Source organism: Osmerus eperlanus, chromosome 23 (assembly GCF_963692335.1).
Source record: "Osmerus eperlanus chromosome 23, fOsmEpe2.1, whole genome shotgun sequence".
Lineage (NCBI taxonomy): Eukaryota > Metazoa > Chordata > Actinopteri > Osmeriformes > Osmeridae > Osmerus > Osmerus eperlanus.
Window position 1 is genome coordinate 3,038,494 of NC_085040.1, and position 15,128 is coordinate 3,053,621.

The following is a 15,128-nucleotide window of genomic DNA, read 5'->3' on the forward strand; positions in this document are numbered from 1 at the left end:
AGGTGGCATGAAAAATATATAATAATCGAAGCGTGACTAATTTGAATGCTGCAATAGACAAAAAAGGCAGAAGAATTTGTACAAAGGGGTTTATTTATGTTTAAATGTAAGCCAGCCATTACCTACAAATGTGGCTTGGTTTCCGTGCGACAATCAATTCTAGTTAATAGTTTCATGCTGTGTCATCAGTAACGGAACTACATTGTTTCAAAGTCATAGCCTACACATCCAATGACCACTATAACCTAGTTTTAAACATATAGATTATATAAATAAATAGCATAAATTACGCCTAGTTTAAATATAAAATGTAAGTTTACAGTTTTACATTAGCCTATAAATTATCACAAATATAAATTAATAAAAAAAAAATACCTGGGTCTTTTCAACTGTAATAAATGCCTGCAGTATTCGTGGGTTGTGGCCTATCGATTCACCTCTTGACAGTGGCGCAAGTCAAGTTCAGAACTGTCGCCACAGGCATCACGGGCACCATCAGCTTGCCAACATAGAAGCGTTAATGAACCCTTTGCATGAAAAACTGATGAGGAAATGTCAAGCTTGTACAACCCATGTTGCCTACAGCTCAATTTACATGGAAGGAAGTGTCATAAACCACACTTCTAACACAAAATTAAGTAAGTGTGACATTACAGACTAAAAACAACTTAAGAAACTGTAATTATAATATCCAACATAGGTCTTGCAGTTTTGTCTAGAAAGTGCGATGGGAAGTGGCTTATGATATCAATTAAACATTTGAAAGGTAACATGTGACTATTGGTTGCAGCGGACTTATTATAAAATTTTAAAAAATCATAACATGTTCGACCAACATTGTTTGTACTGCAGCTTCCGTATATGTAGGTCCTACACCCGTTATAGATAGCACTAGAGAGGTTCTGCTCAGATAATAAAATGTATGAACTGTATGAATTTACACATGTAAAAGTATCGGCTAAGAAATACTGCATAGCCTACACAAAATATGCAGAAGTGTGATTTAAACAGAAATGTATCTGGAGGACGTATACTGAGCCTACGCCCGCATGAAGTGTTTTTTCTTTTTTTTTTGCATTATGACATTTTTGAGCAGCGGTGTAACTCTTCTTCCAAACATACATCCACGTTTAGCCCCCTAGCGTGCTGTAAAAAAAAAAAAAAAGGAAAAGATGAACCATCAATACAATGAACCGCTAGACGCTGTCACCTGCTGGAGAAAAAAGGATGCGCCATCAATTTAATGCAACTGCAGTGGACACAAAAATGTAAATACATATTTGTACAAAATGCTGAACACATATTGTGCTATATTTTGGGCAAATAAAGAGCTAAGAAAAGTTGCTTATGTCGGCCAATATTCGTGAGAGTGCCTCTGTGCTGTCACTTCCTGACCACTGTTTGCTCTCTTTAAGACTGCTGCTCAACTATCACTCACACTGACATCAGCCAGCCCCTGTTTGTGAAGCGTAGGCATGGTTGGCTGATTATCACGAGATGTAATGAAAAAAAAAATAGGCATAAAGAACAAACCAATTTATATTACAAAATATAGGTAAAGCAAAAAAAAATAATGAAAACGTGTTGTGTGTCTCTGTGAACTTCAGATTGTTATTAGTAATCCGTTTCACACTGGGCTTGGCATTCTAAAAGGTGGTTATTCATGATCTGAATTGAATCCCTTAATTTGGGCAACCACTTAACTGACAGACAGTATCACCAATATATGCGGATCTATCCCTGGACAATACATGGACCAGCCTTTAATTACCAAACCAATAAAGGATAACATTGGTTGACAGACGAGTGTATTAACCAATGATATGGCTGATATAGGCCTTTGGGTGGGTTTTGTTGAGTGAGGGGTGGGGTTTTCGAGGTCATTCAGTCCCATTCTCATTCACTCCGTCGGCGTGCGTTTGTGGGGACGGGCAGTTGGAGTTAAGGAGTTGCCGGGCAATAGTGCACCACAAACGTTTGTTCGGGAGAGGGACTTCGCAGCAAATTACAACACATAAAAGAAAAAGGATCCCCGGCGACGACTTTCTTCTAATACTTCACTGCGACGTCTGTATTGGCTTACTCTAGAATACTTGCACGGAATCAATGTGGTCTTAGCTGGCTAATAAGCGAGATAGGTTAGCCGGCTATTTGCTAACGACATCCTCCCTCCTCGTCATAGCATCATAACGTTAGCTTGCTAGCGTACCAGCGTGAAATTTGCTCTTGAAGCGACATCAACTTGACAGCCCCGTGTTGCTCCTAAGCGCAGTACCTTGCTTGAGCAAGATATCAAGCTAGTGAGGCTAATTAAGTAGCCAGCCAACGTTTTGAAGTAGACTGCTGGGGGTCGGATCTTCGTTTCAACGTTACCCGTTGGTATCAACATCCAACTCCCAACACCTTCACCATTGCCCCTCTCCCACCACCCGAAACACTGGAAATCCACAAGCGGCCGGAGAGCGGCGACGGGCCAGCGAAGCTGGGGGTGGTACCGGACGCACACGGAGTCTTAGCGGCTTCAGATAAGCATAGTCGTGGGGATCTACCGACGACTATGGACGGGCTGGCGGTGGAAGTTCGCGGCTCGAATGGGGCCTTTTACAAGGTAAACATTTAGACAAGCAAATCTTAGTGCAAGGAGAAATTGGTCTGCAAGTGTTAGACAAACTGGTGGAAGGACAAACTGTTTTGTTCTGTAGCTAGCAAGATGGTCATCTAAGCTAGGCCAGTCAGCTAGCTAGCTAACGACGTAAGCTAGGTAGCTAACCAGAATTTCTAGAGTCGCATCATTTTAGGAGGCCTGGCTAGACAAACGATAACGTCGTATGGATAGCGTAGCTTCTTGTTAGCACATCAGGCTTCGACAAAGCTCACATGTTTATTCAAAACAGTTCATTAGTTGTGTGTAACAAGCTTTCTTATTGCACTGTTTGATACCTTCTTGGGCGAGTTAACTTGATAGTTTGTAACTGGATGACAATGTCTCCGGACACTCCTTGCACTGGGTTGGATACTTTAATATTAGCCTGCGCGCTAGCTAGCAACACACATTTATTTTCGTTAAGTCTCCTATCTAGCTAGCTAAAGTTTGTACAGGGAGAAGGCAAGAAAAGGATAAGTATGTTGCCGAGCACTTTCACAAAACAATTATGTACATAATGTGTCAGTACCTTAAGACAGCCCTTAAACGTTATGCCAGGCTCTAGAAAAGTAGTTGCTGAAAAATGTGCCTAGCGTTTTTTCTCCAGAAATGGGTAGCTACCTATTCAGCCTTTTTCCCCTGTTGCTCTCTAGCTCGAATGCCATGTCTATCAAAACTGCCTGTTTACTTAAATGCCCATTCACATGGTATTGGGACCATCTTTGTTGTACACAATTGTTCCCCAGCAATGTATTAGAAACATCTACTACATAACACACTCGATCATACTATTTGATCACTCATTTTCCCTTCCAGTCATAGTCCAGTTCCATGAGCTAGTTGCTGTGGATCCGATTTTGGTGGAACAGCCTACCTAGCATGTTGCCTCTTGTGCTTAAGTCATATGGCCTTATGACACATCAAATGGCTCGGCTGCACCAAGCCCAGGGCTGAGGACCCAAAGCAGGTGTGACAGGAACAGTTGCTGCTAATCTGAACACCAAACACTCAACACTGCCCGCTGTCCTTCTCCTCGTCCTGTCCCGTTACCACCCCCCCTCCTCTCCTTCCTTCCCATCCCCTCAACTTTTCCTGTTTTAGGTTTTCGTCTTTTTACTGATTATTTGTTGTCTTATCTCCTGTGTCATCTCTCTTCTCTCTCTCTCTCTCTCTCTCTCTCTCTCTCTCTCTCTCTCTCTCTCTCTCTCTCTCTCTCTCTCTCTCTCTCTCTCTCTCTCTCTCTCTCTCTCTCTCGTTCTCTCCCTGTCCTCCATCTTGCTGCTTGCTCCCCTGGTGGGGCAGAGCGCGGCGTCGAGACTCTCTGGCCTATATTTACTCCTCGTGCTCTGCCTCACCTGTTTCTCAGTTTTACTAGGTGACAGTTGGACTCTCAGGCTGGCGTGAAGAGACATTTTCCACTTCACGCTGTTCATCTACCTCTTCATTTACGTTACCCATCTACACCGCAAGCTACCAGCCTAACACAGGCTAACTCGGCTGTCTCTTGATTTTAAAGGGGCTTTCTAGAAGTAGACAATTTAGGTCAGTTGGGTCAGGTTCTATTTAGGATGAACAGTGTGTGTGTATGTGCTAAATTGGATATGTTGTACCAAACGTTTTTGGCCATCTGTTTTAAGAGTCATAGAAAATAACAGTGACACTCTTCGAGTGCTCTTGCATCTGTCAGCATCCACGTGACGACCCCTCGGGTTTCCCCGGGGCTGGTCCTTCAGTCCTAGGGCACTCCTGAACCCCGTCATGCCCACTCCAGAGCTCCTTCTCCAGCCTAAGAGGAGAGGGACATGTGGGCCAGCACATGGGCGAGGACGAGGGTCATCAAATCACCACGAGGCCACCGGAACTCTCCAGTCACCCCCCCCACCCTGACAGGTCTTGTGACCACAGTCACTCCAAATAGGGGGGGGGGGGCTTGCCTGACCTTTGATCCCAGAGTACTTCCTGAACGTGACACCTGCCCCCTCGTCTGGGGAGAGGTCGACTGTTTGATAACTGATATATTGCCCTCATCGTTTCTTAGCCAGAAATCGAGCATAGTACGTTTGTGCTTTTACCTCACTGGCTAATAAATAGCTGGAAGGGCTGTGCCACAAGGAAGCCTCTGTAGCTTGTCTTGTCAGATACAGTGGCAGTTACTCCCCCCCCCCCTCAAATCTGAATCTCTGGTCAGCTCCAGGGAGTTCCAGAAGACCAGTAGAGCTGTTACAAGTCAGACTTTTGAGGGTTGTCTGAAAGAGCTCCGATCTGAGGGGCCTGGGTTGGGCCTCGTGTGCTAGGAGCTGTCCAGCTTTCACACTAGTCACTCGTGCTCCTGAAACCTTAGCCAACTCTCTGGGGCACGGACGCCCCCCCCCCCCCCTTCCAGCAGGTGAAATGTCAAATCCTTCTCCCCATCTCCGCACGCCTGGCTCTCCCTCTCGAGAGACCCCCCTCGGTCCCATATAAGGTAGTGTCACCGAGGCACCCCCTCCCCATGTAAAAGCCACTGGGCACGAGGACAGATTTGTGGAGGGCAGTGATGGACGAGCAACAGATATAGATCTATTTTTCCTCTCTTTTTCACTTGGCAGTTGATCATGGATAGTGTCATGTCCTCACTATAGATGGCTGTCTGCTGTGGCCACCGGTAGTCACATGCTGCCTGCGTTACGAACCGAAGGGCGGTACGCAAGTTTGTAGAATGTGTACATGTGGGTTTGCAGCCTACGCGTGCACACACACACACACTTCTCTCATACTCTTCATCAAGTCACACCCAGATGACACACTACTAACTCACATTTTATTGAACACACTTTGTGTGTGTGTGTGTGTGTGTGTGTGTGTGTTGTCGAAAGGACCGGCGAAGCTCTCTCTCTCTCCCCCTCGCAGCTTGCAGTCAGAGAGAGGTGTCAGGCTGACGTGCTAGACGAGCCCTCCCCCTTAAGAAGCTCCTCCACTGGTCTTGTGTCTGTGTGTGCGCCCAACTGTGTTCATCACACAGTCGCTCGGCTGGGCCGCCTGATGTTTCATAGGGGATTAAAAGAACCGGGCGTTGATCTTAATGTTTGTTGGTTTGTTTTTTTTCTCTGTTTTTCAGGGCTTCATCAAGGATGTCCATGAAGACTCCCTCACAATAGTATTTGAAAACAAGTAGGTGGTTTCCCTTCTCACAATCACTGGCCTCTACCCCAAAAACTACCTGAGTTGTTTATTTACTGTCCCCTACCAGCCCCCTCTGCTCTGTCCCCTACCAGCCCCCTCTCCTCTGTCCCCTACCAGCCCCCTCTCCTCTGTCCCCTACCAGCCCCCTCTGCTCTGTCCCCTACCAGCCCCCTCTCCTCTGTCCCCTACCAGCCCCCTCTCCTCTGTCCCCTACCAGCCCCCTCTGCTCTGTCCCCTACCAGCCCCCTCTGCTCTGTCCCCTACCAGCCCCCTCTCCTCTGTCCCCTACCAGCCCCCTCTCCTCTGTCCCCTACCAGCCCCCTCTCCTCTGTCCCCTACCAGCCCCCTCTCCTCTGTCCCCTACCAGCCCCCTCTCCTCTCCTCTGTCCCCTACCAGCCCCCTCTCCTCTCCTCTGTCCCCTACCAGCCCCCTCTCCTCTTATCACCCCGCCTGTCGGATCAGGGGGTCCGTCCCTAAAAATAGTCCCCAGTGGTATGCAGGCATGAGGGGGTAGGACAGTAGCCCCTGCCTCGCCTGGGCTGCACCCCCCCCTCTCCCACAGAGGTAGTTATGGAGTCTCTGGTTGTGCAGTACCGTAGCACACATGTTGTTGTATGATGAGGACTGCTTTGCCCCAATGCTTGGTTATGGTAGTGTACATCCCCTAAAGCAATACATTAGTAGGCCTATATAGAACGTCAAGTGGTGTTGGTGTGTGAGCAGTGTCCGCAGTTGTTGGGTGGGTGGGGGGGGGGGAGATGTATCTGACAGCCTGTTGACTGGGAGCTGACTGACAGGTGTGTTGGTTTGTGTTTCCTCTCCCTTTTACACCTCTTACTCACTCTGTGTGTGTCTCTCTCTCACTCTGTGTCTGTGTCTCTCTCCCCTATAGCTGGCAGCCAGAGAGACAGCTGCCCTTCAGTGACGTTCGTCTACCTCCCCCAGCAGACTACCACAAGGACATCGGCGAGGGAGAGGAGGTGGAGGTAGGAAGGACCCCACCCCTACCCCACTATGTCCTCCACCCACCTGTCGGACACACACACACACATTCATAAACACACGCATACTCCCATTCATAGTTGGAGATTCCCCACGAGCCCCTGTCCTGCCGGAGATTACCCAGCGTGTTGCGCACCTCACCTCCACCGAGAGGGAGGGAGAGAGAGGGGGAGAGAGGGAGGGAGAGAGAGGGAGGGGAAAGGGAGAGGGCGACAGATTACCAGCCGTCCCAATTTAGGCACATGATTAGAATGGATTCCCAGCCTTCACTAGAGCCCCAGTATCGGGCCACCGCCTCTAGACTGCGGTCTACGTCACAGCATCACCCTCCAGTCAGTCCCGTCCCCTCAACCTGGTCCACTCTCCCAGGCTGTAGACCCCGGATGGGGGGAGAGCTGGCGTGTCTCTCCCTGGCTGGGAGACGTGGACGATGGCCAAGCAGCCTCGACAGTCCAGGGGAGGTCTTCTTCTTTGTTTTCCAGTGTCTGATTTGACTTCCTGTCCCGTCTGTCCTCCTGTCTGTGGTTGCCCCCGGTTTCCGTGTCCACACCCCTGACAGGACGCGTCTTTCTCTCTCTTAGCGTGGCATCACTATGCACCCCTCTAAGCTCTCCCCCCTCTCCCTCCTCCTCCAGGTGTACTCGCGGGCCAATGAGCAGGAGCCGTGTGGCTGGTGGCTGGCCCGGGTCCGAATGATGAAGGGAGAGGTGAGTCAGGGACTGGTGAGTCAGGGGCCGGGATCACGCCGGGGGCCGGCATGGGGGCCACTCACTTAGAGGGGAGGGGTGTGTGTTTGATAATGGTGGGGGGGATTCACCACCAAGAGAAATGGTGAAAATGAGATGAGAAATCTAATTGAAAATGAGAAATGATGTCTTAAGAGAACCCCATATTAGCTAGGATTTGTTTCCTTCCCAAAAGGTTTTTAAAGATTGAATTCATCCATGTGTGGTGAGATTCATTTGGTGGCTTCCAATGAGTTATTTCTTCCTTGAGAAAGTTGTGATGGATTATTATTTTATTTTTTTGCACTTACCCTCACTCAGTCTCACACACAGCCACACACATCTTCACTCACACAGAAACACACACTCACTAGTCAGACACACACGCTCACACAGAAACACACTTGCTAGTCACAGACGCGCGCACACACACAGTCTCACCCTCCCTGTCCCCTGTAGGATCAACCCGAGTCAGAGGCTGTAATGCATGTTAGGTAGCACATGGTGGGATGAGCAACACCGTAACATGAAACACTGTGTGTGTGTGTGTGTGTGACCATGTTAAAGACTGGGTCAGTGGGGTGGTAGGCGGTGATAGCAGCAGGTTCTCTGTTTTGCTGGAGATGATTTTGGATCAGTGATAAGAGCCTGCTGGAATGTTGAGTGTTAACCGATGGCTTTAAATTCTGGAGCATGGTGTGTGTGGTGTTCAAACCCTCCTACTTCTCTCTCTTTCTGAGGGGAAAGGAGAATTGCCTCATTTATCAAACAAATGAAACGTTTTTTTTAATGAATTATTAAGCAAGGTGTCATTTTCTGATAAACTTTGGGGCCCTCCCCATGAATCTCCAGTGTGGCAGATGGATAAATGCCCCTGTGTGTGGAGTCAATGCAGCATTTCAGTCTCGTTTAACTTGCCTGGTGTTCCCCTTGTTTGAACCAAACTACTAAAGCAGTTGCTGTCTAGTAGTTGTTTCAACACCTTTTCCATGCACTCAAGTTGGTTTAAGCCATTTTTATGGTTTCCCCTAAATAGTGAATCATAATAATAATAATAAAACAATCTTAAAACATGTATTCAAATATATTGAATACAAACTGTAACTGGGTGTTTAAACCCGGTAATGGACAGAGCAAGTCTGTTTCAGCGAGGCCCGTTCCTCCTCTCTGAGAGCGCCTGTCTCTGGTCTGCCCCCCCCCCCCCCCCCAGTTCTACGTGATTGAGTACGCCGCGTGCGACGCCACATACAACGAGATCGTCACGTCGGAGCGCATCCGGCCCGTCAACCCCAACAGCCCCTCCTCCCGGACCTCCTTCCACAAAGTCCCCATCGGCATCCCCGAGGACCTCCAAGACATGTGAGCGCCCCTTCCCTCCATCTCCTGGCCTCTCGCTCTGGCGCAGTGCGCCGCCGTGGAGCCGGGCCTAATGGAACCACTATTGGCATGCGGGTTTTTCCAAGTGGCACCTTTTGTTAAAAGGGTTTTAAGGGGCGGTGCAGAGTCAAAAGTAGTTAGAAGGCTGTCTCTGTCGAGCTTTATGTCACGTCAGCGTTCCTCAGCAGCCAAAGCTTGTGGTGTTGTTGTTGTTGTGAAGAAGCCCTCAAAAACAACAAGCCCTGACCCTCCCCCCCTCCGCCCCCCCCCCATCCTGGGAATTGTCACCAACAGCTGCGCCAACGACAACATCCACAAAGAGTTCAGGAAAGCCATCGGAGCCAACTGCATCTTCTACAGCGCCGACTCCCACGAGCTCATCGTGCTGGTCAGTATGCAGGTCACCGGCACGGCCTCACCCCCGTTCAGGGTGTCGATGCTGCTTGTCTCACCCCTCCCCCCCCCCCCCCTGTCTGCTCCATCCAGTCGACGAACGAGACCAGCGTCAAGCGCGCCGCCCTTCTGAGCGACATGCACTTCCGGAGCATCCGCACCAAGCTCATGCTCATGTCCCGCAACGAGGAGGCCACCAAGCATCTGGAGGTAGGCACACACACACACACACACACACACACACACACACACTGTTCAGCCCACACGTGTAGCCCTTCTCATGTCCACTCTCCTCAAGTCTGTTGCTGTCGTAGGTAGATATTGAGAGTCGCTAGGGAGTCAGGTGGCTGAGTGGTTAGGGAATTGGGCTAGTAATCCGAAGGTTGCTGGTTCGATTCCCGGCTGTGCCAAATGACGTTGTGTCCTTGGGCAAGGCACTTCACCCTACTTGCCTCGGGGAGAATGTCCCTGTACTTAGTGTAAGTCGCTCTGGATAAGTGTCTGCTAAATGACTAAAAAAAAAGTAATACAATTACACAGCTAGCTTCAATGACACACACACACACACACAGTCTTGGTCACCTCTCCGTGCGCCCTCTCTCTCCCAGACCAGTAAGCAGCTGGCGTCGGCCTACCAGGAGGAGGTGCGCGTGCGGGAGGACCTTATGGGGCTGGCCATCGGCTCACACGGCGCCAACATCCAGCAGGCACGCAAGGTGTCCGGCGTCACTGCCATCGAGCTGGAGGAGGAGAGCTGCACCTTCAGAATCTACGGAGAGGTGTGTGTGTGTGTAGGGAATTTGTGTAGTGAGTGTGTGTGAGTGATTCTGCGAGTGAGAGAAATACACCAGAAGTCCATAAACCTCCTTATCAACTTTGCGTTTTCTGTTCATAATTCCTGACTGGACCAATGGGTGTGTGTGTGTCCTGTGCTCCAGACCCCAGAAGCAGTGAAGCAGGCCAGGGTCTACCTGGAGTTCAAAGAAGACTTCTTCCAGGTCCCCAGGAACCTCGTAGGTGAGTACAGCCTCTCACTTCCTATCTGTCCAGGAAACACTAGTGTTCCTGCCTGCACAGACAGTTTGATGGGCCTTTCCCCGCTGCTTCTACACTTCCCCCAAGTTGGAGGCAGGCAACTCTCTTTGCCTCTCCCCTGATCTCTCTCTCCCTCACACACCCTGATCTCTCTCTCTGCCTCTCCCCTGATCTCTCTCCCTCATACCCCCTGATCTCCCCCCTCTCCCTGATCCGTATGTCCCTCAGGCAAGGTCATCGGCAAAAACGGCAAGGTGATCCAGGAGATCGTGGACAAGTCTGGCGTGGTGCGGGTGCGCATCGAAGGGGACAACGACAAAAAGCTTCCGCGGGAGGAGGTAGGCAGGCAGGGGGCAGGCAGAGACCACACTGCCGCTGGCAACAAAGAGGTGAATGGAGCGCTCGGCCACTCAAACCCCCCCCCACCCTCCCTCCCTTCCTCCACCTCCTCACAAATCTTACCCCTGCTACCGCCCTGCACCAGGGTGTACACGTCCTGTGGTGTTCCATTCTGCTGCCTAGCTTTCAGCCACCTTTTGTGTGTCCAGACCACTCCAGGGCCAGACTCCAGGGCCACTGGGACCTGCCTCTCTCCAGGGCAGGCGCCTGGGTCGGCAGTGGCCTGTGCAGCTGTCTTGTTGTTTTCAGTGTGTTTAGAGGCAGTCTGTGTTGGCAGACATTTTCAGTGTCGCGGCATGCCAGCGCTTTTCTATGGATGTGTGCTTTCCTGTATACCATTTCCATGTCTGGTTTGTCATCTCTTTTTATTTCAACTAAAATTGTTTTGGGTTCCCTGTCCATAAAATGACCTTATCCTATGGTACCTTATGTGCATTGGTACCTTAATTAACAGTCCATCTCCTCTTCCTCCTCCTCAGGGCATGGTCCCCTTTGTGTTTGTGGGAACCAAGGAGAACATCAGCAATGCCCAGGCCCTCCTGGAGTACCACGTGGCCTACCTACAGGTGAGCCCACGCTGTCCCTCACACACACACACTCTCTCACACTGTCCATCACTCCCTCTCCACTTACACTCACTCACTCACACACACACACTCCTCACTCGCACTCGCACAGTCTCTCCAACACTGCCTCACTGAGTCTCTCTTGGTAGGCATGTGTGGGTTAGTTGTCTACATCATGAAGGGCCACGAGGTGTGTGTTAAGGGGGCCTCTTGTCATTGCTGTGGCCTGTAGTTTAGTTAATGGTGGAACGGCTCTTGTTCAGCGATAGAGAGGGCACGAACCACTCACTAACCCACGTGAGTCAACCTTCCTCTATAGACTGTCGCGGTCACAAGAGGGTAGTAGAGGGAGCCATGTGGGGGCGTTCCCGTGCGTGGAGTGACCAGCCTCCCTTCCCCCCCTCTCTCACCTTCCCTCCCCCCCCCACTACATGTTGGAAAAGTTGCTGAGAGCACCTCATTTTGCCCCGTACCCCATGTGCTTTTATAAATAGACCCCCCCCCTCCCCTCTCTCTCTGTTTCAGCTAGGGTCTAGGATTGGGAACTAGGGGAGGCTGTGGGTGAGGAGGGGGGGGGGGCAGGAGTGTAGATTACAGGATATCTGGACTCTGGGCCTCCAGAAATAACATACCCCCCCCACCCCAGTGGAGCACCTCCCACCAGACTCAGCTGTTGTTGATGAGGGCAGCTGGCACATTCTGAAGTGACAGCCTCCTCCACCATCCTCCTCACCTAGCTCAGCCCTCCTCCTCCCCCCCCACCCGCATGCTGGCAGGGCAGTTTGGCCCGGTCCTTAGACGCCCCACCACCCCCTCCTCCCCCCCAAGGCTCTTGACTGAAAAAGAAAGACGCTGCCATTCCGGGATAATAATTTTGGCTCTTGAAAGTGGAATTTGTGTGTGTTTGCCACAAAGATTGCCACAAGGTTTGACTAATAAGGGCTTCTTAAAGGGGTACACGTCACAAAATGGCATGTCAACAACATACCTCTCCGTCTCTTCTTCTCTCCGGCAGGAAGTGGAGCAGCTCCGCCTGGAGCGCCTCCAGATAGACGAGCAGCTGCGTCAGATCGGCGTGGGCTACCGCGCCGCGCCCGCTCGCACCGGGGGCCCGGGCGGCGACCGGGAGAAGGGCTACCTGACGGACGAGAGCAGCAACTCCCTCCACACTTCCCGCACCTACGGGGGCCGCGGCCGGGGCCGCAGGCCCTCCAACTCCCAGTACTCCGGATACGGTGAGGAAAGAACTACAACTCCCATCCTGTGGTCTTCTTCCGCGGCCTGTTCCCTGACCCTGCGTGCGTCTCTCTCCCGCTCCTCTCAGGCACCAACTCTGAGCTGTCCAACGCTTCCGAGTCAGAAGAGGTGTCGGAGCGCGACCAGCGTCCCCGCGGCGTGGGAGGGGACGACAGGGGCTCCCGTCGCGGTGGCAGGGGGCGGGGCACCAACACGGGGCGTGGCCGAGGAGGCCCCAGCTCTAGGCCTACCAACTCCATCAGCTCAGGTAGAGCTCTCTCTCCCTGTAGCTCTCTGACTCCCTGTAGCTCTCTGACTCCCTGTAGCTCTCTGACTCCCTGTAGTACAGCAGGCTGGCACAGTTAAGCACTCTGACTCCGGCACCTTCTTAGTTCAAATCTCGCAACTCTGAATACAGGGGTCTAAATGGCATGTTTTGTGTCTCCCTCACCCTCTCTACCCCCTTCCCTCTCTCCTCCTGTCACCCCTCTCCCCAGTCTTGAAAGATCCCGACAGTAACCCCTTCTCCCTGCTGGAGGGGGAGGGCGAGCTGGCCGGAGACACGGACGCCAGCGAGGGCGGGGTTCCCGGCGACCGCCGGAGACGCTCACGCCGTCGCCGTAACGACCAGGAGCCCAGTGTGATGGACGCCGCCGCCAACGAGTCGGACGGCCAGGCCGGCCCCAACGAGAACGGGCTTGGTAAGAAAGACAGGTGGCCGTTATGGATGTCCTCCTTACTGGTGCCGTCTTGGGCGGTGTCTTTGGCTTGTAGATGTGTTTTTTAGCGCACTTCCATCTTTAAATATCAGTGGTATTTTAAGGTATTCAGAACATATGTTATTTATTAAAGGCCAAAAGGTGCGCCTGAGTGGTTAGATCACATCCACCTTTTGTCTCCCTCACCCCCTTCCCTCCATCTCTCTCTCCATCTCTCCACCAGACGAAGAGGGACGCCCACAGCGCCGCAACAGGAGCCGCCGCCGCCGTAACCGCGGCAACCGCCCCGAGGGCGGCTCGGCCAGCCGCGACAGACAGCCAGCCGAGAGCGGTGAGCCCCCCCCCCATCCTCACTCCCCTCCCTCTGTCCTGTTACACACACACACACCCACAGCCTCCCGAGTCGTCCGTTCTGTCCAAGTGGACTTGTGCTATCCTGAGTGTCCAGAGTGATGGTGTGTGTTCTGCAGTGACCGTGGCAGACTACATCTCCAGGGCAGAGTCCCAGAGCAGACAGACCCTGCCCCAGAAGGACACACCCGCTGCACCCGAGCCCAAGGTACACACACACACACACACACGCGCATACGTTCACACACGCACACACTCCTTCACGCAGCACGTCTAATCGTCGTCTGTCCCTCTCAGGAAAACGGCAGCAGCACCAAGAGGGAGGAGCGCACGCCCGCCAAGCGTTCCCCTAGCAACGGCATGGCCACGCCCAGCGAGACCCTGACCCTGGTCAACGGCGTCTCGTAGAGCGTCTGGACACGCCCCCTAACGACCCACCACCATGTCTAGAGCAAGACTTCATGGCAAACTCTGTCCCTGCTTGCATTAACTTAAAAACCTTTAAAACAGGATGAGTGAAAAATACCTGACAAAATACCTGAAATTCATACTTACGAGAGTGGGGGGAAAGTACAAAAAAATGACAAGCATCTACTTAAAACACACGTTAACGGTGTATGTATCCTATCTATCAGTGCTTAGTGCTTATTTAAAATAAAATAAAAAGTAAAAAAGAAAAGACTAGCTTGCCAAAAAGGAGCTGGTGGATACGACTTGATTTTAAAAGAAATACTGTCACAACGAGAAACAGGACAAGGCTTAATTTCTTTCTCTTTTTTTTTTTCTTGAACGGTTCGTTCTATTCGATCTGTTTTATTTCATTTTCTTTTTTTTGTTTGTTCACTGGTTTTTGAACTTGAGGTCATCGTCCAGGTCGAACAGACGAATCTCTGAACAGTGTTACAGCCTGTGGAGGACAGCAAATGCGGCTGATGTAGGAATGAGGGAGCTAGCATCGTCGCGGTGAGGTGGCCAGGAGTCTTCAGGTCCTGAACCTCAGAGTGAAGACAGGCAGACAGGCAGACATACAGATTGACAGGAGGATGGGTGATAATTGATAGACATTGTGCCTTGAATTTGAAAAAAAAAAAAAATAATTGTTAAAAAAAAACTTCTGAGTTTTTTTTTTTGTTGTTTTTCCGTTTGTTTCACGAGTGAGAAGAGAGAGATGGAGGATGGGTGTTCTGTCTTTTCTTTTTATTCCTAAAGAGAGAACAGACCAGTAGAGGCAGATGGAGGAGAGGACGAGTGCTGGACTGTTGCAGGAAGGCGAGTAGTTTTAAGGGAGAGTGACTGGCCAGAAAATGACAAATCTGGTGCCAAACATGAAATTCAAGGCGCTTGTCCTCAGAGTGAATTGGACAGCGTTGGGGAGGTGTGTGTGTGTGTGTGTGTAGGTATTGGTATGTATGTGTGCACAGTTGAGTAGTGAACCTGTAGTGAGTGGAGCAACCGAATCGTGGCTTAGCCCAGAGGTCACAAGGTCACTCCTGATTGGCTACCCCCCCCCACCAGTCT

At 51.0% G+C, this 15,128-nt stretch overlaps 1 protein-coding gene across 4 annotated transcripts; it reads left to right on the forward strand.

Annotated features, from left to right (window-relative positions):
• The first annotated feature begins 1,878 nt into the window (after positions 1–1,878).
• fxr2 (FMR1 autosomal homolog 2) lies at positions 1,879–14,289 on the forward strand. Of its 4 annotated transcripts, none has more exons than XM_062449049.1 (17): positions 1,879–2,608; positions 5,742–5,794; positions 6,700–6,793; positions 7,445–7,531; positions 8,745–8,893; positions 9,206–9,299; positions 9,398–9,514; positions 9,913–10,083; positions 10,243–10,321; positions 10,568–10,677; positions 11,218–11,304; positions 12,320–12,539; positions 12,629–12,808; positions 13,038–13,241; positions 13,483–13,590; positions 13,730–13,818; positions 13,908–14,289. In XM_062449049.1, the coding sequence occupies exons 1-17, from the start codon at positions 2,558–2,560 to the stop codon at positions 14,016–14,018; spliced, it is 2,004 nt and encodes a 667-aa protein (XP_062305033.1). In that variant the 5' UTR covers positions 1,879–2,557; the 3' UTR covers positions 14,019–14,289. The 4 variants fall into 4 exon arrangements, with proteins under 4 accessions (XP_062305033.1, XP_062305034.1, XP_062305031.1 ...); XM_062449050.1 differs by having other exon boundaries at positions 7,445–7,516; XM_062449047.1 differs by having other exon boundaries at positions 1,880–2,608; positions 10,568–10,728.
• Positions 14,290–15,128: the final 839 nt, after the last annotated feature.